The sequence below is a fragment of the Spermophilus citellus genome (genome assembly GCF_964194105.1).
Source record: "Spermophilus citellus genome assembly, chromosome: 3".
Taxonomy (NCBI): domain Eukaryota; kingdom Metazoa; phylum Chordata; class Mammalia; order Rodentia; family Sciuridae; genus Spermophilus; species Spermophilus citellus.
In genome coordinates this window covers 137,828,824-137,854,471 of record NC_138184.1, presented here as the reverse complement: position 1 = coordinate 137,854,471, position 25,648 = coordinate 137,828,824, and the positions used below count along the sequence as shown (strand labels likewise).

The following is a 25,648-nucleotide window of genomic DNA, read 5'->3' as shown; positions in this document are numbered from 1 at the left end:
AGAGGAGTAAGAGTGGTGAGTCAATGTTTTATTTTCTCTTACGTTAAGGGAAAATTTGCTCTTGCTGAACTTTTCTCATATGACCACAAGAATTCATCAGCATCTAGCAATGCCCAACAACCCCAGGCAGGCCAGTCAGCCTCACTTAATGAGATTCTTGAGCTTTGCACACAACAGATGCAAAGAGGAAAACTCTCAGGAAGATTTTTTTTTCATTAAACACAAGATTTTTATTAAGTGTGGGGAGACTAATGGAGAGAGAGAGAGACACTGGTGGCATTTGTTACTTGGTAAGATATTTAAAAACCTCAAGAACAAAGCTTTCTGTGAGGAGACTTCTCTAATGAGAATGGATGTAAAGATTTCTTACCTAATTGAGCAGTAATGACTGAGGTGCAGGCCACTTCCCTGGGATTAATAAAGAGCCAGGGAGTTGACAGTTTAGGCCATTAAACTCAGCTGGTACTTAATCTTGGTGAAGGGCAAAGTGCCAGAATCATATTAATAATAGTGTAAAATAAGCCCAAAACAGAGACACAAGAATTTACTCTTTTGAGAAATAATTTTAATTGGCAGTTAAATGAGGTTGGGCAGTCTCATTCCATTTAGAGTGTCCTCAAGCATTGGGCTGTTAGAAAAATGAGAGGGACAGGGACAAATAGCATTATCAAAAGTTGTTCCTGTGCAAGCACAAGTAGACAAGTTATTATCAATCCCCATTCTGAAAACAACACTAAGATGTTGTTTATTATGAAGGCACACGTTAATATCGTTACCTGGAGTATGCCTCCAGGAAAAGCAAAGCACCCCTCATTCATAACACCATAGCTCAAAAGATTTTACATTAACAGAAATGCCAATATCTCAAAAACTCAATAATAATTGGGTTTGTATATGCTAGTCACCTGTCAAGAAAAAGTTACTCAGTTTGCTAAAGAGTCCCTTATTTCTATCTTTGCTGTTCATGGGAAAGCCCAAACTGCAACAGAGAGCAAGCAGAAAATTAGGAAATGACAACTCAACTTGCTCTTCTACTAAAGTGGCACCCCCTTTCTCCACAGAAAAGTCTTAACTGGGCTTCTCTATAAATCTTTACCCAGGCTGATTTTGGGACTGTCAGGAAAAGAATCTCTGCAAAAGAGTTCAATGTGGATAAACTTCCTATTTTCAGGTCGCTCGCCCTGTTTCACTTGGCCACTGGCCGAGAAGATACCAGCACTCCAGTTGCTGAACACCCCCTTAGTAGTTTTTCACAGACTAATCCAGTAAAGTACTTTGTAGAAATGTGCAAACAAGGCTTCTGGCCATGAGCTGAGCTTCACAGAGATGTCTACATTTTTAAGATAAGTTACAATTGGGCTCTAGGGTAACAGCTGGCAGAGGGACGAAAGAAAAGAGAGAAGAAGCTCTCCCCTTCTCTGGTGTTGTCTTTGAAGGGTTAACTTGCCCAGAACAGTGAAAGAAAAAGCTGATTTTATGTGAACTTCTGCAGACTGTGAACTTCTGAGCTCCTCCCCTTACATACTGGATATAAAACTCTGAAACTACCTGAACTCGGGGTTCAGGGGATTGATTGATTACAGCAAAAGCTGTGCCCTCTGAATCTCCCTGCAGCTAAATAAAACTGTTTCCTCCTATCGTCGGTGCCTTGCCTCTTTTGTCCCTACAACACTACCGTAGTGGATTTTGCATTTTTAAGGAGTTTACCAATGTGTTTGTTTAGTCAATGTTTTCTCCTTTATCTAGCAAGTGCTGTTTATCTTGCCAGGCACTATGAAAAAGTCCAAGACTGTAAACATGAGTAAGGTAGAGCCACTGTCAATCAAGAGATTGCAACTAGCAGCTTCGTCACAAAGCTGCTTGGGGATCAAAATTTCTAATCATGCTCCTCCTCTGGGCATCTGGATTCCGTAATCATTGTCTTAATCTACACTGAAGCAAATGGTTGCTATGGCTTCATCTGTTCTGTGAAATCACCTATGCTGTAGTCAGCCAATCAAACAATAGCAATAATCTATTAATTCAGTTAGTGGAAAACTACTAACCTGTTACCATGTAATATCACAATTCTAGGGACTGGAGGTATGGAGTTAAGTAAAAACAAATCTCTGCTTTTTTTATAGGATAGTCAAATAATAGAGAAATAAGGGAAGTTAATGCATAAGCGAGTTATAGGTATAGAAAGGTAGGGTGGGAGGAGGCACACAGGAGGGAATACCCAAGCCAATCTCAGTAGTTCAAAAAGATGCATTAAGGAAGTAACTCTGAACCTTGAGTGCTGTGATCTGCATGGCTGAACCCTAAAGACCAGCAAGGGACAATGGGGGATTATAAAGACACACAAGGGCTGGGATTGTGGGTCAGTTGGTAGAGTGCTCGCCTAGCATGTGTGAGCATTGGGTTCAATTCTCAGCACTACATATAAGTAAATAAATAAAGGTCAATCAGCAACTAAAAAAAAAAATTTAAAAAAAGACACACAAACATTTACAAAAAGAAAGCTGGGACCAGGTGGTACACTGACCTCTGATGGAGGAACAGAGACACAGAGCTTCACACAGCATGTTTATTATATAGGTTTTATTATCACAAGGTTATTTATGGCAAATTTTCTGAAAAGCAGGTAGGTTGAAGGTCACGGCGCTTGCAAGATGTTGTAGTTATCTTGATATGCTCAGAATTCTCTATTACCCTGCAGCTGGTGTCTGAGCTCAAGGTCAAGACTGCTATTGCTCTGAACTTTTGCACAGAACTTCCTTAGATAGGGCATTATCATAGCTCCTAGGCAACCTCATCCTGCACCTTTGCATAGAAAGTTTCCAGGGCAAAGCGCAGGCATAGCTCCAAAGCAGTCAAGACCATGGTCCAAGTCACTGCTCTCCACAGTTGAGGAAACAGGAGATATTCTTCACACAGAGGTACATAAAGAGCTTCCCAAGCAACATAAAGAAAAGGGGGATGCAGAGTGAAGAACTGAGGACAGTCATAGAAAATAAGTGATTCCAAGGACACTCTGTCTCTGCTGCATTGTCTCAACTGCCTCACCAAGGTAATCAACACTCTCCATTCTTTCAGCAAAACCCCAACTAACTGGATATTGTGACTAGAAGGACAGTCCCTTATGAGCCTGTTCATCTCTCCTCTCACTTCTTGCACCATGTGAGGTGTTTACTCCCAAACCAGTTTCTGCCTGTTATACTTATTATTAGAATGATACAATTTAACTAACATTAAAGAGTTGTTTCTCTGAAAATTAAAAAAAAATACCTTGGGCAGACTTAATATATTTTTCCAATGAGTCACTAAAAACCTGTCCTTCATAAGGTAAACTAAGGATATTGTGTCCAGCTAAAACTAAAAAAAAAAAAAAAAATTAAAAAGAGTCAATCAGCAACTAAAAAAAAAGCTAGAATTGAGCTCAGAAATGCAGCTATACAAAATGAAGGAGGATTATAAAAATCCCTGCAAGAAGATTCTGCCTCAGATTGCTTTGCTGATGTCTCAATTTTTCACTCCAATTTAAAGAAACCCAATGAATGGATGAAGAAACTGGTGGTAGGTATTTACAATGGAGTTTTTTCTGCCATAAAGAATGAAACTATGTCATATGAAGAAAAATGGATGGAACTTGAGAGCATGATGTTAAAAAAAAAATAAGTCAAACTCAGTTAAGGGTCAAATGTTTTTCTCTCATATATGGAAGCAATAGAGAAAAATGGGAGGGGCTTATAAAAACAGAAGATACTGATTATTCCTTTCTCAAACTTCTTCACAGTCCCCTAACTAGTCTAAATGGTAACTCCAGTGTTGGACCTACCAAATTTATTCTTATCATAATAACTAAAGAAACCTAAAACAAATGTTTTAAGATGTAAGTGTTCAGTATTTTTTCCTTTTTTTTTTTTTTTTTTTTTTTTTTGCTTTTGGTGCTGGGGATTGAACCCAGGGGCAATTCACTACTGAACCACATTCTAAGTCCTTTTATTTTTTTATTTTGAGACAGGGTCTCTCTAAGTTGCTTAGAGCCTCACTAAATTGTGAGGCTAGCTTTAAACTTGCAATCCTCCTGCCTCAGCTTCTCAAGCCACTGGGATTACAAACCAGACATGCACCACTAACTATGGTAATGTTCAGTATTTCTCACAGTATAAAGAGGAAACCTGAAAGACCCTTTTATTGTCATGTGAGAGCCTAAAACATCTGGACTCTTGTCTCTTTGGTTCCATTTCTTGTCAATTCCTAGCTCCTATTTTAGGCCTTCTCAATGCCAAACTGCTATCATTTTGTACAAACCGCCAGGTAGTTTCTCATCTCACTTTTCTGACCTTCATAACTTTGTTCATGGTCTTACCTGTGCCTAGAGCCGATGTCCTTTAACTCCTTTGCACCTGGCCAATCCTTACTGAGCCCTAAGCATTCAGCTCAGCTGTGCCTCATTCGTGACTGCTCCCCACCGTACCCATAATTGTGCTCCTAGCAGGAACCTACATTCATGTTTATCCAGCACTCTCAAAAGAAACATTAAAGTCTGCTGGGAGTCTGCTTTGGCTTTTCTGAGTATTATAGTTTCCTAGAATCTTTTGCAGAGTGAAATTTAAAAACCAGGAGTAATGCATGAAAGTAATTAAGGCTTTAAAGTGTACCCTTTGTTCCCAAGGTCCTGTTAATTATCATTTAGGAGCAGCTTATGTGCAATATACTCAATTACATAGGTAACTAATTAGCTTTTTACTGATCAGATCTAGCATCATTTGCTTAATAGCAACTAACAAATGCTGCGACATAGTACCATGGATACTCTACTCCCGGAAATAAGCTTATTTAAGATTAAGCTCCAGGGGAAAAATAGATTTTACCCAAATATTCTGTAATTGTTCATAAAGCCACTTAGATCTAGAGAAACATCAGTTAATTTTCCCATAATTTTAAAATTAAGAAATAACTAAACAAAAAGAAAATATCCAACTCATTCCAATGTCCATTTCATTCATTCGTCCAGTTCATTCCTGCCAGGAAAATCTTCATGACATTCCTACCTGATCCATCACAACCCAGAGCTCTCAGGGCCCTGCCCAAGTCTGGTCAGTAAGAACTTTTCTTTACAACCCAGAACAGCCATGGGAGTTTTCTTCTCCAAGCTTCTCATATTTTTGTCATAGTTCCTATGTATTTGCCAAGGTTTCTTATTGTTATTACCTGTAGAGAAACAAAAAAGGCAGAGACAGAGTATAGATATAAAGACTGGGAGGACCGCATACCCTTTATAGGAGACCATACCATGTGAATAGTCAAGGAAAGCTCCTAAACAAAGGAACAGAGCTAGGTATTGAAAGATAAATAAGAATTCAACAAGCTAATAAATGGAGGGAGGTCATCACAAGCAGAAGGCATGCAAATCTGGAAGCACAGATGTGTGATCAATATGGTGTTCGATATTAAAATGCCAGCTAAGGACTTGACAAGAGAGGTAGTCATCTGTTTTGTGCTGCTAACAGAATACCAAAGCCCGGGTAATTTACAAACAGAAATTCATTAGCATACATTTCTGAAGTCTGGGAACTCCAAGGCCAAGGCTCCAACTGGTTTGGTGTCTGGCAAAGCCATTTTTTTTCTTCCAAGATGATGCCTTACAACTGCCTGGAGTCTCACATGGCAGGTGGAAAGGCAAGGGCCCAAGAGAACAAACCCAGTACTGCAGCATTGGGATTTAAGTTTCTAACACATTGATCCTGGGACACATTCGGACCTTAGAAGTAGGCAAGGCCAGGTCATGGAAGGCTGCGATGCTTTAACCTGAGAATTTCAGACTTTGTCCTGTTAGCAGCAAAGATCCAGAAGCAAGAACCTCTCCAATTCTCTAGAAGAATACAGGCAACTTCTATGGGTAGAGTAAACATAAGAGGCTGAAATATAAATAAAGGCATCCTGAGTAGGGAAAGGGTGAAAAGGAAGATCGGGACTCATGTCAGTACAGTAGGGATTAAAAGAAACCCAATTAGAATTTTAAAATAAAGGGAAAAGCACAGTCAATGTGATGGTGGTCATCCAAGAATCTGGGTTAAAATCCTGGCTTCACTTCTAATTGGCTACAAAATCATAAGAAAATATTCTCACCTCTCTTAGTTTACTAATCTATAAAATGGGGAAATTATATTATAAATTCTGTGAAATTTTAAAAAAATAAATGCTTCTACACATTTAGAATGTTGACAAGGACAAAACAATTGCTTATAACATCCCTTACAATCAGGTTCAATATCATACAAAAGCCTGAATTAAGAGTATTATGTTTCAAATCATGAAGTCTAAATATAGTCAGATGTCATCACTGAGGAGATAGGGACATGAAAACTCTCTGTACTACTTTGTAACTTCTTGTGAGTCATTACTCAAAATAAAAGTTGGTTATTCTTTGTTTTATTTTGTTTTGTTTTGTTTTTAAGAAGTAGGGGCTTTCCAACTGCAGTGACAATTCATTCAATGTGTTTTTGAATAACCAGTATGTGCCCTACACTGCTCAGGATGCTGGGTTCCCATCTGTAATGACATTCATAAAACTCATTTTCTAATAGTCACAAAAGTAATTAACCAAGTGACAGTATAATTTTCAGTTTTTGTCATTTCTCTTTAGCAGAAACATGGAAATAAAAACAAACCATTGGAAATGGAATTATGGTTATCTTACCTTCACACCCAAAGATGTACTTTCTTTTGTTCAGCTGTTCAATTTTCTGAAAGCTTCAATCCAGTCAGATGCATTCTGTATTTCTGAGTAGGGTTTTTCCCAATCCTCTGAGTACAATTGCACAGAAATCACAAGTCCTATCCCACAGAGCTTAGCAGTGTTGCTCAATAGAGACATGATTGGAATTTTGAGCTGAACAACTTAGTAGAGGTTACAATCCATTCTGTTTAGTTGAGGACAGGATAGGCACCTGAATCCAGGGTGCATGTCTTTATGACAATAAAAAGACCTAATTTCAGTCCCCATTCATCTGCTACTGCAGCAAGGACAGGGCACCCTAGAGTATAAATCATCTGCACAGGCTTCCACTGGTGGCCTACTGCAGTCAATCATAACTCGACAGTCACAAGTACATATCCTGTATTCTACCCATAATTCTCCCTTCCTTCATTGTATAAACATCTCCATTGATTTCTGTTTGCTAATTGTTCAGCCAATTACTTTTGTCACAATAGTGACTCCTTCCTTTACCTGCTAGTTCCTGAACACAATGAATCTAAAGTGCCCTGGTTGCATGCCTGAAATCCTAGCAGCTCAAGAGGCTGAGGCAGGAGGATCACAAGTTCAAACCAGCCTCAGCAAAAGTGAGGTGCTAAGCAACTCAGTGAGACCCTGTCTCTAAATAAAATACAAAATAGGGCTGAGGATATGGCTCAGTGGTTAAATACCCCTGAGTTCAATCACTGGTACCAAATAAAAGAAAAGAAAAAAGTGCCCTGGGGCAGTCATTGCCTTTAGTTCTGTGAGACCCTCACTATCTCTCCTTGCCGGAGTAGACCAACTTTAAAAACCAAGAACTCCAACCTGCAGAGCACAGAGATACACATAAGAAAGCATGATGCCCCCATGGGTCATTGGGAGTGATGTTAATGTTGAGTCCATTCCTTCCTCTATCCTCTGGTACTCAGACCTGTGTATACCCTAACCTTCCAGAGCATTGTCTTTAAGCTGGCACCTCATCTGTTCCTTCAGTAGTCCATTCCAGGGCTATCAGAGGACAGCTTATTCTAGATGATACAGTACATGGGTTTTTTGGTCATGAGCCTAATGCTATACTTCCTTCACTATGAAGTGGGTCCTCTGATCAGATATTATGTTGTGTGAATTTCCATTCCAGTTAAGAAATCAGAAAAGTCCCCAGACAGTAGCAAATAGTGTTGATTATAGACCAGAAGACAAAAAAGCCAAGTTCATATCTTGAATAAGTGTATCAGTAGAAGGATGGATGAAAGGCCTTTGCAGAACAGAAATAGCCGAATGTCAACTTGGTCCAAAGAAACCAGTTGGTCTCCTGATGAAGCTGTTCCTTACTGGGGGCTTGGTGTGGACCTCTATTGTTGGCATGTCAGATTCAAAGATATCAGTAGCCAGATTAGCCATGAGAAAAGGTGGACCACCATACTGACAAATGACTAGTATTCCTCTCTGCACCATGGCCACTCTATTCGGGTGCCCATTGTGGCAACATTGGAGTGACCATTGAAAAAGCCTGGATAATATCAACTGGTCAAGTCATTTTTTCCCATGCACTGCTTGCAGCTCCAGCCATTAGGAAGCTCTCCCTTCTCTGTTGTCCCTCAAGGCTACCCTGAATGCAGCTGTAATGCAGTACTTCTATTCTTTTCTTTGCAACAGAATAGTGACGAACCTTTGTCTTCAGCTTAAACACCATAAATATGAGTGAAGCAGTGCCACTGTGCAACCCTGGTGGATGATATGGGCATCTGAGCTACTTGTTCCTTGCCTACTCATGGCAATCTGGTTTAGTGTAGACTTCATATATGATGTACTATTCCCATTTTTATGGTTTAGATATGAGGTGTTCTCCAAAATGTCATCATGTATGAAGTAATACAAAAATGTTCAAAGGTTAAATTATTGGGTTATAACGATCTTAACCTAATGTGTGCATTAATCCAACTGAGTGGATTAACTGGGTGGTAATCATAGGCAGGTATAGTGTGGGTAGAGGAGGGAGGTTATGGGAATGTACCTTTGGGGCTTAGGTTTTGTTCTTGTAGGGTAAAAGTCACTCTCTGTTCTTGATGCCATGTCCTGAGCAGCTTTCCTCCACCACATCCCACCACCTTATCTTGGTTCCTGAGCAAGAATTAGCCATGTGTGACACCAGGAGCTCCAAACAAACTTTCCTCCTCTAAAATTATTCTTGTCAGGTCTTTTGGTCACAGTGACAAAAAAGCTGATTAAAATACCCATATTCTGATGGATGGCCATTGGCTCTGTCTGACCTGACAAATTAGTATATCTAACAAAATCTAGCTCATATGGTAGTTCCAAATACTGTTGGTGCCCTGATATCAATAATTCTATTTCTATCAAAGCTCAGAAATATTTCAGGAACAATTTTTAAAAAGACTTTAATTTTAGTCTACAGTCAACTTGGCCTTGTCCAGAAATCTAGGACATGCATTTTGATTCTCCCACTCAGATGTCCATCAACTCCAAACTACACCTTTCCCCACTGACATTTCCAACACTGTAGATTCTGCCATATTATCTGTCTCAAGTAGGACAGTTATTATACTGCTGTGCACACAACCTTTCCTGCTTCAGACCCCTCCAAGCTGTCAGACTTCCATGCCATCCAGTAAATGAATCAAAGTAACATTCCTAGATGTACAAAGTGTTGTCTCCAAAAATTAAGGAGACCTTATTGATATCTTACCTCCTTATTTAAGGTAGGAAATGTAAGACACAGTAATTTATTTATTATGTGGGAATAAGAGAGTGGATATTTTCACAGCCCCTCACTACTGAGTCACTCAAAACTTTACTGATAGGACATGTTCCTGAATTTTCAGTGTATCTCCCAATTTCCTGAGGGTATATTTCTTATCAAAGCCTCTAATATACTAGACATCTCTTTCTTGTCCTTCACAGTTATGTCATCAATATAAAGGGATCAAAGTGATATTCTGCAGAATTTTCAGATGGTCCAGGTCTCTTCAGACCCTATTATGACAGATCTTAGGAGAGTTAACATAGCCTTGGGCAAAATAGTAAATGAATAGCACTATCTGTTCCACATGAATGAAAACTCTTTCTGAGTCTCTTTTCTGATCAGATTAGAAAAAAACACTCTTGCTAAATCAATTCCCTTGTGCCTTGTACCTGAGACCATACTCAACTATTCTAGTAAAGGTACCACATCTATTACTACAGGCACAATCAGGACTGTTATTTGTTTGAGTTTGGGTCTGTCTATAGTTATTCTCCAGGATCCACCTAGTTTTCTGCAAGGACCAAATTGGTGAATTGAGGACTTCACTTTGGACTTCCTGATGGGGGAACCAAAACGGGGTTACTTGAACTGCCAAGTGCATCTATTCCAATTAATCATTCAAGGACTGGAGGAATAACTAAGGAGAATGACTGCAGACCTCGTGGACCATCCTATTGTAGCCAGGATTTTATTTATTACCTGGCCCATAAGATTCTGCTCTAACAATGAGGCCATAATAACACTCAGATCTCTGGGTTTCATGTCTACCCAGAAACTGTGCCTAACAGTCTTTTAAAGTGTCTGTGTCTTCCTCTTTCCCCAGTTTATAGTCATGCAAACAAATGAACATAAGGCCCTCTGGGAAGGACTAGGGGAATCATACAGTTCATACCACTGTGTTGCAAGACCTGGATCTGTAACCACTTCTTCTACTACCTATGCTGGCCTGTGATGGAAACACCACTGAGCTGTTTAATAAAGCTGCGGTCCCTTTCACCACTTTTGGTAGTCTTAATGAATGATATGTGCGGGTTCTCAAACCCTCTTATGAAAAAGATTTCTTTGGGGGGTCTTCTGGCTTCATAAAGTATATCTATGCCCATTTCTTTTAACTATTTAGTCTTTACTATCTGTGGGAGCAACTTCAGAATTTCCATTTTGTTTAAGAAGGACCATCACTTTCTCCAGGCTTCTAAGAGCTACCCTAGAAATAAACTTTCCCTGTCTCTGGAGTTCTTGGAAGGCTGTTACATTCTATGCTTGAAAAAGTCATTGAATTCTTGCTTCTCCTGTCTTGTGTTCCAATTCTAACCATCAATGAGCAGATAATCTTTGAAGCACTGGTTTATAAGATTCTGGATCACATAGCCAGTTAGTGGTATCTGTCATGGAAGGAAAAGAGGGAATTTTTAGACCACCATCATAGTTTGCCATTTCTTTTGTAGACATCTGTACAACTTGTATAATCTGTAACTATAGGATTGAGTACAGGCAAGCTGCCCACAGAAGAACAAAGTCCTTGACCTCTGCCTCAGTTCCCTCATAGTCTAACCAACCAATTTAATTAAATTGATAGATCATGCACTTCATTTTTTCCAAGCACAGATGTCAAAAGGAGGATAAAGAAAAGGAACCTGAGGGTAGGGAGATAAGAAGACTAAGTTGTAAAATAAAGAGTGTGTGTGTGTGTGTGGGGGGGGGGTATGGTTCCAAATGGTAAACATTTAGCTTTTGTCAGTTTTGCCTTCTTCTGATTCTCACACAGTGTTTGTTTGGAATAGGACTAGATCCCTAAAACTCTTCCTCTGTGATTTAAAAGATCAACTCTATAATTAGTTTGATTCCTCCTCAGTCATTGCTGAAATCCTTCCTAGGTGGTTCCATCTGAGTTGTAACAAACTCAAATAAGAAAAGTCAAGGGCCTCCTGTTGGCCTTAATTTTCGTCAGTTGCCATCTGATAAACCAAGAGAAAAAGAAGATCTCCCCAGGAATTCATTTCTACGGGAGTGTAGCCATGAATATGAGAAAGATTGCAATTAAGCACTGTTTTGTTTTGGTTTGGTTTGGTTTTATTAGACTCTTTCACGGGACTGATCAACATCTTGACGGATATTATTTGGCGATTCACTGGAGACTTCCTTGCACCTGACCTGGTCTGCAGAGTGGTCCGATATTTGCAGGTATGTAGCACCTTCCAGATGTGATAGGACAAACTGACACCAAAGTTAATATGTGGGTTTTTCCTAAGGAAAACAACATAAATTTTGCACTTCTATGCAACAAACTACTCACTTCCTCCTAGGAGAAAGAACAAGCAAAATTTTGCAAGAGTTTTTTTAATGTATTTCTTTTGTTAAAAAATCATACTTAAAGAAAACACAATAAGCAATTCCAAGAATAAAAAGTATTCGATATATCAAGCATTAAGTAAAAGTTATGGGTCAGTATTAAAAATTGTGACATATATGGCTAAATAATCTCCAGAAAATTTGTTAATTATATCTATGTTTTGCCTTCAAACTAACCCAATATTGGTTACTGCTTCTTTGGAAAAATTTTGAAAGTTTGTTAAAAGATAAGCACTAACTTCCTATATAATTGCCAGCAAAAAATGCATTTTAAAAAATATATATTGACATTTATTTTCTTTTTTTAATTTAAATTTTATATTTATATTTTATTATTGACATTTTTTATTCTAATTTTCTAATTGAATTTCTTTTCTAAACTGATTATCATCCCTTTTCAATTATTTTGTAACTAGGATACTTAATATTCTCTGATTTTTGCTAAGATTCATTTTTATATTAAAGATATTTATATTCTTCAATATGCTTCAATGTAAGTGACATGTATTATACTATATAATTAATTTAAAATATTATATGTAGCATATTTGCATTATTAATACATCATGTATGTATACAATATAGATAAAGACAATTCAATAGCATATGGAAAAAAATGGACCATTTAATAACTAGTGTTAACATTGATGTGGCCTGTTTCTGATATCCTGAAATTATTTTCTAATAATTCATTTCTACTTTGATCCCAGTACTTCAGGTCTAAATTATTGCAGCTCTGTAGCTGTATAGTGCATTTCTGGAACTCCCTACTAGATGCCATGTTTTGGCAGGATTATTTAGGATTTTTGTATCTGTGTTCATTAAAAAATTATTATTTTTATTTGTTTCATCATTTTTAGGAAATAAATGTAGTCATAGAGCTTTTTATTGTTTAGAAAATGAATAGAAAATAGTTCCAATTTTAATCTTCCTGTTTGCTCTGTATATAGCCTTGAAAATACAGTAGGTGAAAAAGCCCCTACCACTATATGAGAATGGTGCTTTCTTGAGTAATTTTAAAAAACATTCAATTTCTTCTTGAGGATTTGTACCTCCTTGTAGATAAACGTGTTTCAACTGCTTACTGTATTAGTAATCAACTGCTGAGATACAAATCATGGCAAAACTTAGTGGCTTAAAACAATAAACATTTATTATCTCACAGTTTCAAAATGCAGGAAAAGAGTGATTGGGTAGGGATGGATGAAGTTTTATCATAAAGTTCAGCCAGATGTTTCATGAACCTACAGTCATTAGAAGGCTTGACTGAGGCTGGACACTTCATTTGCAAGGCGGTCACTCACACAGCAAGCAAGTTAGTGCTTGCTCTAGGTAGAACACTCACCTCTCCACGCAGACCGATCCAGAAGTCTTAAGAGTCCTTACCACACAGCAGCATTAGACCAAGGTGGAAGAGGCCATGTGTTTTATGAACTAGTCTCCAAAGTCACAAAACCATCACCTCCACACCATTCTCTTGGTTATACAAATCAACTCTGATTCAGTATGGGGAGAACAAACTCACAAGAGAGACTAAAACCAGGAAGCAAGAATTACTAGGGACATGTTAGAGGCTGGCAATCACACCTGCATTTTTGAAATGCATCTCAGATACCATTTTTTTCCTTATTGACAACTTAAAAATGTCCTCTTTACTCAGAAATATACACGTCTCTTCTAACTATATTTACAATGAACATTGAAAGTATATATATAATAGAAAATATGGCTTGGTGGCATCACAAAATGTAGCAAAGAAATTCTTAATAATTATCTCCTAAGAAAGGCAACAAGAAACCTGACAAAAACTGTCAGAATCAAATTTTTAAGGACTCTGGAATTTAACCAAAAGCTTGCAACAACCAAGGGAGCATTTATTCATAAAAATGACTGAATCTTAGAAGGAAAAATTAGCTTTGTGGTGTTTTAGCTTGCATTATTCTCATCCCTCAGTATCCGGCTCTGCTGTAGCCTTGAAAATTAACAGTTCTCATTCACAGTAAAAACACTCTGGCTGCCACCAGAGAGAGCAGAACAGGGCTAGAGCTCTTTCAAAGCTCCATTCCCCCAAATTTGCTAATATGTAATGTTCCTGAAGATCCTTAGAAGACCCCACTGACAAGGCTGTCTATATTTTACTTTATTCAGAACTTAACACTGCGAAGCCCTTTTCCCTCTGAGAATTAAAAATGTATATACAGGCAATCAATTAGCATCACAGATGCATGAAGTATTGGGAAGCTCTTGAGGAAAACAAAAGACAAAGCAAATCTTACAATCATAAGCTGGATAATGAGATTTCCATGGGGGGGGGGGGCTTTGAACATTTCTGACGTATTCCTTAGATTCTGAAAGACCAAGTATATGCCAGTGATGATGTCAGTCTTCACAAAGAAACAGAGAAAGCCCTAAGCTGCTACCTGCAGTTGACATTGAAATATTTGACAAAATTCAATATCATTTCATATAAAAACTGTGCAACAAATTAGCAATGGAAGGAAAATACCTCAACACAATAAAGGCCATACATGATGAGACCATGGCTAACGTCATACTCAATAATAATAGTTTAAATGCTTTCTTTCTATGATTAGGAAGAGATGAGGATGCCCACTCTTACCATTCCTATTCAACATAGTGCTAGAATCCTAATGATTAAGTAACAGAAAGAAAGAAAAGGCTTCCAAATCATAAATGAAGTAAAATCACCTGTTTGCAGATAATAATATATGTAAAAAACTCTAAAGTCTCCACCAAAAACACTAAATTAAAATAAAATTAATGAACAAATTTAGTAAAGTTGAAAGATAAAAAAAATCAATTTGAAAAGATCAGCAGCATATACTACTAGTATATACTAGTGTAGATTATCAACTATACATAGCAAACTATCCAAAAAAGAAATCAAGAAAATAATCCCACTTATAATTGCTACAAATACATAGTAAAATGCTGAGGAATAAATTTAACTAAAGTGGTAAAATAACTGTACACTTTAATTTTTAGAACACTGATTAAGGAAGTAGGAGAAAAAAAAAATGAATGGAAGGATATCTCATGTTCTTGTATTAGAAGAATTTATATTGGTAAAATGGTGTATACTACCCAAAGTGGTCTGCAGATTCAGTGCACCCCCAATCAAAATTCTAACAATATTTTTCACAGATGTGGAAAAAGTATATAGGGAACCACAAAAGCTCAAAATCGTTAAATCAATCTTGAGCAAGAAGTAAAAAGCGGAAAACATCAAACTGCCTTTCAAAATATAATTCAAAGTTATAATCAAAACAACATGACATTTGCATAAAAACAACATATAGAACAAAGGATCAGTTTAGAGATCCCAGAAATAAATACATATATGTATGATTAATTCATTTTTTGGCAAAGGCACCAGAACATAGAACAGAAAATGATATTTTATTCAATGAATGGCCCTGGGAAAACTGGATGTTCACATGCAGAAAAATGAAGTTAGGCTCTTACCGCACACCATGAGTGAAAATGAACTCAAAATGGATTGGGGAATTAAACATAAAACCTAGAATTATAAAACCTCTAGAAGAAAACATAATAGAAAATCTCCATATCATTTGTCTGTTATGGATTGTTTATTCCCTAAAAGCACAAGTAACAAAAGCAGACACATAGGATTACATTAATCTAAAAATCTTTGCACAGCAAAGGAAACAATCAACAGAATGAATAAACAACCTATAGATTTGGAGAATATATTTACAAACTATATACCTGATAAAGGTTCTATTACCACAAGCAACTCAATATTATGAGCTATGGTATGGATATGGTTTAATTGTATCTTCCAAGGGTTAATGTGGATGTATCTCAGCGTGGCAGTATTGGAAGTGGTAGAAACTTCAAGCGGTGGGCCTAGCAGGAGATACTTGAGTTCTTACAAGTGTGTTCATGGAAGGTAGACCTCTTGTAAGTCCCTAGTTCTCGTGAAAGGATTATCATAATAGGAACAAGCCTGGCCACACCCAGCACTTGAATGAGAATCCTCCATAAATGTTCCACTATCTTCCATCTGTACCATGCTGTCTGATTTTGAATCTCCAAAAAGTATGAACTAAATAAACCTTCTTTCTTATAAAGTTATTCTATGCCAAGAGTTTTATTACAGCCATTAAAAGCTAACTAACACAATGGGGGGGGGGCGGGGAACTAATAAAATATTGGGCAAATGACTTGAGTACCCATTTCTCCAAAGAAGACATAAAAATGGACAATGGGAATAAGAAACATCATTGATAATCATAGAAATACAAATTAGAACCATAATGAGATATTACCTCATGCCTGTTAGGATGGCTGTTGCCAAAAAGAAAAAAAATAATAACAAATGTTGGCAAGGATGTGGAGAAAAGGAACCCTTGTACATTGTTGGTGGGAATGTAAAATTGTGAAGCTGCTATGAAAAGCAGTATAGGGAATCCTTTGAAAATTAAAATTAGAACTGTCATATGATCCAGCAATCCCACTTCTGGGTATATATTCAAATGATATGAAATTAGGATCTCAAAGGGATACCCAGACTCTCATGTTCATTTCAGCATTTTTCAAAATGCCTAGAATGTAGAATTAATAAGTGCTGATTGATCAATGAAAATATATAAAAATGTGATATATATACACACACACACACACACACATTCATACATACATACACACACAATGAAATACTATTCAGTCTTTAAAAAAGAGGGAAATCCTACTATCTGCCACAATTTGGGTGAACTGAAGGATTTTAGGTTAAGTGAAATAAGCCAGACACAGCAAGACAATTAATGCATGATCTCCCTTATGTGCAGAATCTAAAAAAGAAAAAAAATCAAATACGTGGAAACAGAGAATAAAACTGTGGCAATGATTTCTTGGATGTGATATCAACCACTCAGGCAATAAAACCAAAGTAGATAAGCAAGACAGTGTGAAACTAAAAAGTGAAAAGTGAAACAAAGCGAAAAGGCAAACTAAGCAACAGAAAACATCTGTAAACCATGTGTAATACAAAGAGTTAATAGTCCAAATATATTAGAAACTTCTACAACTCAAAATTGAAAAAAAAAACAATTAAAAATGAGCAAAAGATTTGAATAAACACATCTCTAAAGAAGACATACAAATGGCTAACAGGTATATGAAAAGATGATCAACATCACCAATCATCAGGATAATGTAAATAAAATCCACAATGGGATATCACCCCACACCTGTCAGGATGGGTATTATAAACAAGATAAAAAGTAACAGGTCTTAGCAAGGATGAAAAGAAGTGAAGTAAAAGAAAATGTTTGTAACACTATTGGTGGAAACATAAAGTAGCCACTTTGGAAAACAGTATGGAGGTTCCTTAAATGTTTAAAAGTAAAATTGGACCAATCTTACTTCTGAGTGTAGATCTAAAAGAATTAGTATCAGTACTGCTGAAGAGATAGCTGCAACTCAAGATGTTTGTAGCATTATTCCCAACAAACCCAAATATCACTGATAAAAGGATAAAGTAACTATGACATATATATAGAAAGAAATATTTTTCAGCTTAAATAAAAAGGACACCCTACTATTTGGACAACATGGATAAATCTGGAGGACATTGTGCTAAATGAAATAAGCCAGTTAAAGAATGATAAATAATTCATGATTTCACTGATATTAAGACCTAAATAGCCAAATTCATAGAAGTAAAGAATAGGACAATATTGCCAGAGGATTTCCAGCTGGACAGCAGAGAAATTGTTGCTCAAAGGTATAAAATTTCAATTATGGAGTATGAATAATTTCTAGTATGTGTCCAAATGCCTCAAACTAAATTAAACATGTAGCTTTTAAAAGAATAATTATACTTCAATAAATCTGCTGAAATACATAAATGCATAGATCTGTAAATAACTAAATTCATATACCCAGTTAGTCCTTTCACCTAAGGTTTTCACATACACAGATTCAACCAATCATGGATAAAAACAATTTGTTTAAAAATGTCCACCTGAATAGATACATATTTTTCTTGTCATCATTCCCTTAAACAATACCGTATAATAACTCTTCCATAGCATTTACATTGTGTGAAGTATAATTAATAATTTAGAAATCACTAAAACTGTGAGAGAATCAGTATAGGTTATATTGCAAATACTAGACCATTTAATATAAAGAAAGTTTAATATAAGGAGCATCCATGGATTTTAATATCAGTGGAAGGATTCTGGAACCAATCCCCTGTGGGTAATAAGAGATAACTATACATAGATTTTAATTTGGAAAAAAATAAACTAGACATCAAAACAAACCTCATAATATTAAAAGGTTAATAAAGGAGTATTATGAACAACAACTTTATTTCCACAAATTTGATAACCTAGATAAGAGAAACCAATTTCTTGAAATTAAACCTACCAAAACTCACACAAGAAGTAATGGGCAATATTAACAGGTTTATATTTGTAAAAAGAAATTAATTATTGAATAAATAATGAATCAACTTCCAAACAGAAGGCACCATGTTCTGAAAGGTTCACTGTTATATTCTATTAAACATTTAGCTAAGAAATTGTATCAATTTTCAACCTTTCCAGAAGATAGAAGCAGAGGCAATACCTCCTAAATTATTCTATGAGGCAAGTTTTATGCCAATACTCAAACCAGACAGATATTGCAAAAAAGAAAATTACAGGCCAATATCTCTAATATATATAGATGCAAAAAATACTCAACAAATATTAACAAATCAAATCCAACAGTGTACAAAATAATTATATGCCTAAACCAACTTGGTTTATCTCCAAGCGTGCAAGTCAGGTTCAACATTGAAAACTCAGTTAAATAAAAAAAATAAATAAACAAAAAAGAAAAGAAAAGAAAACTCAGTTAACATAATTCATTACACCTTTGGGTTAAATAAAAATCACAGATTATGTTAATAGATTAGGAAAAGCATTTAGGCATTTAACAAAAGCCAGTATACATTTACAATTAAAAAAAAACTTACTAAACTAAGAATAGAGAGAAACTTCCTCAACTTGATAAATAATATTTATGAAAAGAGAGGAAAAAAACACAGCTAATTGTTTTAGACAGCTTTTTTATTGCTGCCACCAAACAACTTATCAATAACAATTTTAGAGGGGAAAAATTCTATTGGGTGCTCCCAGTTTCAGAGATCTCAGTCCATAGAGAGCTGACTGCATTCCTCAGAGCCCAAGGTAAGGGAGATCACCATGGCGCAGAGAGAGAGAGAGAGAGAGAGAGAGAGAGAGAGAGAGAGATCCTTACCTGGAACAAAATATATACCCCAAAGGCCAGTGACTCACGACCCCAATGACCCACCTCCTCCAGCCACATCCTATCTGCCTAATAAACACTCTGTTTAGGGGATCATATCTGATTAGATTAAGGTTCTCATTATACAATCATTTCACCTTGAAACTTTCTTACATTGTTTCATGCATGAGCTTTTGGGGGACACCCAGTATCTAAACTACAACACTAATATAGTACGTAATGATGAGAAACTAGAAGCTTTCTTGCTAAGACCAAGAACAGTGCAAGAATTCTCCCTTCTCACACTCCATTTCAACATTTACAGAAAGTTCAAAATAATGTAATAAGATGAAAGAAAGATAAAGTGTTTTAGTCAGCTTTGTCGTTGCTGTGGGCTAAAAGACCCAAACAGTACAGTTGTGGAGGACAAAGAGCTTATTTGAGGGCTCGCGTTTTCAGAGGTCTTAGTCCTTAGAAGGTGGGCTCCATTCTCTGGGGCTCAAAGTGAGGCTGAACATCATGGCAGAAGAGTTCAGCTGAGGGAAGCAGCTCACATGAAACAGAGAAAGTCTCCACTCTCCAGATACAAAATATATAAGCCATGGCCACACCCCCAATGAGTCACTTCCTCCAGCCACACCCACCTGCCCCCATACCATTCAGTTAATCCTATCAGGGATTAATTCACTGATTGGTTTAAGGCTAGAATTCATTTCTCCTCCAAACCTTCTTGCCTTGTCTCACACGTGAGCTTTTGAGGGAAACTTCACATCCAAACTATACAGAAAGAAAAGGCAAACTGATTGAAAAAAAAAAAAAAAACCACTGTCTCTGTTCACAGATTAAATGATTACATAAAAAATTTAAATGATTAGCAAAAAAAGAAAAAGAAAAAAAAACAGAATAAGAAATTACAGCAAATTGAAGAATACAATATTAATATATAAAAGTCAAATGCTTTTCGGCATACCAGCAATGAATAAGTGAAATTTGAAAGCAGATACACAATATAACATACACTAGCACCCCAAAAAATGAATTACATGAAGTCTAATAAAATATGTAATAGATCTATATGAAGAAACTACAGACTTTAAATGAAAGTGATCATAAAAGATCTGAAATTGAGAGTTCTTCTGAGTCTATACTGGAAGATTCAATAGTGTCAAGATGTCAGGTCTTTCCAACTTGAGCTATGTTTTCAACATAATCCCGGCCAAACTCTCCTTGTGAATATTTACAGAGATATGCAAAAGACCCAGAATAGCCAACACAATATTGGAGGATAAAAGCAAAATTAGAAGAGAGACACTACGCAGCTCTACTACAAAGCTGCAGTAATTAAGGTAGTTTGGTATTGATTAAAAAAAAAAAAAAAAAGACGAACAGATCAATGAGACAGAAGAGCAAGCCCAGAAATAAAGCATACATTATTATAGTCAAGTAATCTTTTACAAAATACCGAAGGTAATACAAGGGAGAAATGATTATCTTTTTAACAAATGATATTGAAAGAAGATATTCACATGCAAAATAATAAATCGACATATACATTATATTCATCACCAACATCAATAAGAATCATTGGCATAAATGGAAGTGCAAAACTATGAAACTCATAGAACATTGGAGGAAAACTTGATGACCTTAAGTATGAAGATGATTTTGTAGTTATGACACCAAAGTCATGATCCATGAAAGAAAGAATTAGTAAGCTGGACTTCATTAAAATTAAAATTTCTGCCCTGTAAAAAACGCTTTTCAAGAAATGAGAAGACATGCCACAGACTGGGAGAAGATACCTAACAAAGGATTATTGTTCAAAATATACAGAGAACTCTAACTCAATAAGAAAATAAACAATCTCACTTTTAAAAGGTGAAAAGAACAAACAATCCACCAAGAAGATGGCAAATAAGCTAATGAAAAGATGTTCAACATTATGTCATTGGAGAATTTCAAACTGAAGCAATAATGAAAAACCACTGCACACTTAAAAGAATGACCAAAATCTAAAACATAAATAACACTAAATTCTATTGAGAATGTGAAACAACAAAAACTTTTCTTCATTACTAGTGGGATTACAAAATGGTACAGCAATTTTGGAAGACACATCAGCAGTTTATTCTAAAACTTATATTCTCACCATATAATTGAGCAAGTATGTTTCCTGATGTTTGCCCCAACAAGTTGAAAATATATGTCCACACAGATACCTGCATATGATTATGTGTAGTAGCTTTATTCATAATTGCTAAAATTTGGAAGCAATCAAGATGTCCCTCAGAAAATGAAGAAATAAGCTGTGATCTATTCATACAATGAAATACTACTTCATGATAAGAAGAAGAGAGCCATCAAGTTCAGTTAAAGCTTACATGTCCCAGGTAGAGATATTGAAGAACCTTAATTGCATCCTACTAAGTAAAAGAGCCAACCTGAGAAGGCTACATACTGAGTGATCCAAATATATAACATGGAAAAGGCAAAACTATGAAGACAGTGAAAGGATCAGGAGCATGGAGGACTTGGGGGCAGTAAAACAACTCTGGATTAAATCAATGGTGGACACATGGCACAATATATTTGTCAAAATCCATACAATGTATAACAGTACAAATGAATCCTTATGTAAACTATGGACTTTTGGAGATAATGATGTGTCAAGTAGGTTTGTCAGTGATAACAAACATACCATGCTTGGGTAGGACTTTGATAATGAGGGAGGCTCTGTGTATGTAGGGGCAGGGAGCTTATGAGAGACTTCTTTTCCTTCTGCTCAATTTTTCTGTTAATCTAAAACTACTCTACAAATTAAGTTTATTTTCAAATGGAATCGAAAATCCAAGAACTATTGAGTAATGTGTAATATATAAACAATGGAAACTCCAAAACATGAAAGAAAGGAGCAGGAGAAGAATTTGTGATACTAATAAGTGTAAATTTTCTGAAATTAATGACACCAAACCACAAATTCAGGAATTTCAGAGAACACCAAAGCAAGATAAATACTAAAAACATATATATCCCTTCTTCTCATAGCACATTCAAATCACACACACACACACAAAAAAAAAAAAAAAACCCAAAGTCGAAGAGAAAACCCTGAGAAATGATAGTGGGGGGAGAGAATAAGAATTTCTAAGATTTGGGGGGTAGAGCAAGTGTTTAGCATTTATGAAGCTGTGGGTTCAGAACCCAACATCAAAAAAAATACAAAGTGAATAAAAAATAGAAAAGTACTCAGATAATTAGAAACTGAGGAAATTTGCCATGAGTAAACTTGCCTTGTAATAACTATTCAAAGAAATTCTTCAGAAAAATAAGAATACAAATCATAAGCTCCAATCCATTTAAAGAATGGGAAAGTATCAGAGAAGGAATAACTGAAGGTGAAATACAATCTTTTTCTTTTTTAATTCTACATTGATCTGCAGATAACTTCTCAATGTAATATTAGCAGCAATGTATTTTTAAATCAGATAAGAAAATTGAATGAAGCAATGTTAAAAGGGATAAAAGGAGATATTGTTGAACTAAACAACTATCAGTAGAAGTGAACTTAACTATTAATCAAGTTGATTTAAACGACATTTATAGAATACTTCACCCACAGTCACAGAACACATGTTCTTACCAAACCCACATAGGACATTCAACAAGATAAAATATATGCTGGACATAAAACATACCTTAACAATGTAAAAAAGCAAAAATCATAAACTATGCTCTCAGATGACATAGAGTAGAACTAAAAATCACTAACCATTGAAAGAATAGATAAACAAACAAATGTACAAAAACTAGTGGACTCAGTAGGCAAAAATAGCAAGACTGAAGAATACACGGGTATTATACAAAGTCAAATGTTTTCCAGCAATGAAAAATGAAAATTTGAAATTAAAGACAAATACTATTTGTGTGAGCACCAAAAATAATGAAATTTAGTTATAATACAGACATTATACCTTTCCAAAAAAGCTCAATATAGATATAAATATAATGCATAATACTAAAATTGTTCTGGAAGATAATATAGGAAAGATCCAGGGGATCTTTGGTAAGTCTATGAGTTTTTACATATAATACCAACAGCATAATCCTATAGAGAAAAAATTAAAATGTTGGGCTTTATGAAAATTAAAAACTACTATGCAGGGCTGGGATTGTGGCTCAGCGGTAGAGCGCTGGCCTAGCATGGGCGGGACCCGGGTTGGATTCTCAGCACCACATAAAAATAAAGGCATTGTGTTGTGTCCATCTACACCAAGAAATAAATATTTTTTAAAAAACTACTATGCAAAAGACATTGTTTAAATGAATGAAAAACAATCCACAGAATGGGAGAAAACATTTGCAAAGCACATATTTTATAAGAGACTTTTATCCAAAATTTACAAAGGACTCTGATACACAACAAGAAAACAAACCACCCAGTTTGAAAATGGGCAAAAGTTCTGAATAGACACCTCACTAAAGAATATGACAGCTGGGCTGTGGTGGCACATGCCTGTAACCACAGTGATTCATGAGGTTGAGGCAGGAGGATCCCAAATTCAAGACCGGCCACAGCAACTTACTGAGGCTTTAAGCAACTTAACAAGATCCTGTCTACAAACAGTTTTTTTTTTTTAAGGCTGGGATGTGGCTCAGTGGTTAAGTGCCCCTGAGTTCAATTCCCAATACTAAAAATAAAATAAAATAAAATAAAAACAAAGAAGATGTAAAACACATATATGAAAGAAGCTCAACATCATATGTCATTAGAGAATTGCAAGTTAAAACAGTGAGATAACAATACACATCTATAAGAAAACAGCTAATTTTTTAAAAAATATGACAATAACAAATGCTGAAGAGAATGTATATCAATAGGAACACTCATTTATTCCTAGTGGGATTTCAAAATAGAACAGCCATTTTGGAAGATAATTGCCAGTTTCTTACAAAGCTAAAGATATTCTTACAATACAATCCAGCAACTATGATCCTAGGTATTTGTGAAATTGAGTTGACAATTTATGTTCACATAAAAACTTATGCAAGAATGCTTATAGAAGTTTTATTCAGCCGGGTGTAATGGCATGTGCCTGTAATCTCAGCAGCTTGGGAGGCTGAGGCAGCAGGATGGCGAGTTCAAAGGTAGCCTCAGCAACTCAGTGAGGTGTTAAGTAATTCAGTGAGACCCTGTCTCTAAATTTAAAAAATACAAAAAATACAAAAAGGGCTGGGAATGTGGCTCAGTGGTTAAATTCCCCTGACTTCAATTCCTGAGACCAAAAACAACAATAAAAATGTTTTATTCATAGTCACCAAAACTGTAAGAAACCACGATATCCTTCAAAATCTGAATGTATGATGGATATAAGATGACCCCCTAAAACTCATGTTAGACAAAACAGGAATGGTTAAAGGTAAAATGATTAGACTGTGAGAGCTCTAACCTGATCAGTAGGTTAATTAATTTGATGGATTAATAATTTAAAGGAACTGTTCATTTTGCAAAGCACATATTTTTTATAAAAGTCTTTAATCCAAAATATACAATGGACTCTATACACAACAAGAAAACAAACCACCCACTATGAAAATGGGCAAAAGATCTGAACAGACACCTCACTAAAGAAGATGGCAGATAGGTGTGGTGCCCAGATAACAGGTAAGGCATAGCTATAGGAAGGAGGCCACTAGGGGCCTGCCATTGGAGATTACATCTTGTTCCTCTGGCTTCTCCTTCTCTCTGCTTCTTGGTTTCCATGCTCTCTTGCCATGATATTCTACCTTACCTCCACCCAGAACAATGGAGGTAAGGTAGAACATCACGGGGTTTCAGAGGGTAACAAAAACTCCACTGGGAAATTGGATTAGAGACCCTTCACGTTAAATTATGGTAAAGAAGTTGTTGATATTTTGTCCATGTTCTGTGACTTTCTGTGATGCTGAATTTAAGGGAGGGGAGAAGGAATGGGAATAGGAAAGATAGTAGAATGAGTCGGACATGACTTTCCTATGTGTATCCTGTGTGCATATATATGAATACACAACCAGTGAAACTCCACATCATGTACAACCACAGAATGGGATCCTAATTAGAGTAAGTTATATTCCGTTTATGTATGTCATAAAATACTCTACTGTCATATATATCTCTAAAAGGAACAAATAAAAGTGATGTGTTGGCAGAGGAAATTTCTAGGCAGCACAGCATTTAGTTGATGGCAGGGGTGTTTCTGGAAGCTTTTATCCAGTTTTACTGTGAGAACCAGGAGCAAAAAGCAGAGAGGGAAGTTTTGGAAAAAATGTGCAGTTTGGCTGAAGAAGAAGCACATGTAATGTTAGGGTCCAGGGAGTTGCTAGAGTTTACTGTCACTAAAGAGAAAGTAAATACTTTGCACAGAGAAAATAGAAAAGATGCCATGGGGACATTTCAGGAATCATCATTGCAGGTCAAGGGTGTAGAAGTGAAAACTCATTTAAGAAACATTAGAAGGAGGCTGGGGTGAGAAACTGGGTTCAATTCTCGG

General features: G+C 36.1%; 1 protein-coding gene across 2 annotated transcripts in view; it reads left to right on the top strand.

The window, feature by feature from the left end:
- NPSR1 (neuropeptide S receptor 1) overlaps positions 1–25,648 on the top strand; it is a gene marked incomplete at both ends in the record, with an annotated part of 186,212 nt that overhangs the window by 118,488 nt on the left and 42,076 nt on the right. The window contains one exon of one of the 2 annotated variants that reach the window (XM_081286541.1): positions 11,566–11,669. The exons of the other annotated variant lie outside the window; for it this stretch is intronic. Within the exon in view, the coding sequence (XP_081142667.1) occupies positions 11,566–11,669 (104 nt within the window). The remainder of the gene's footprint in view (positions 1–11,565; positions 11,670–25,648) is intronic. 2 annotated transcript variants of the gene reach the window in all.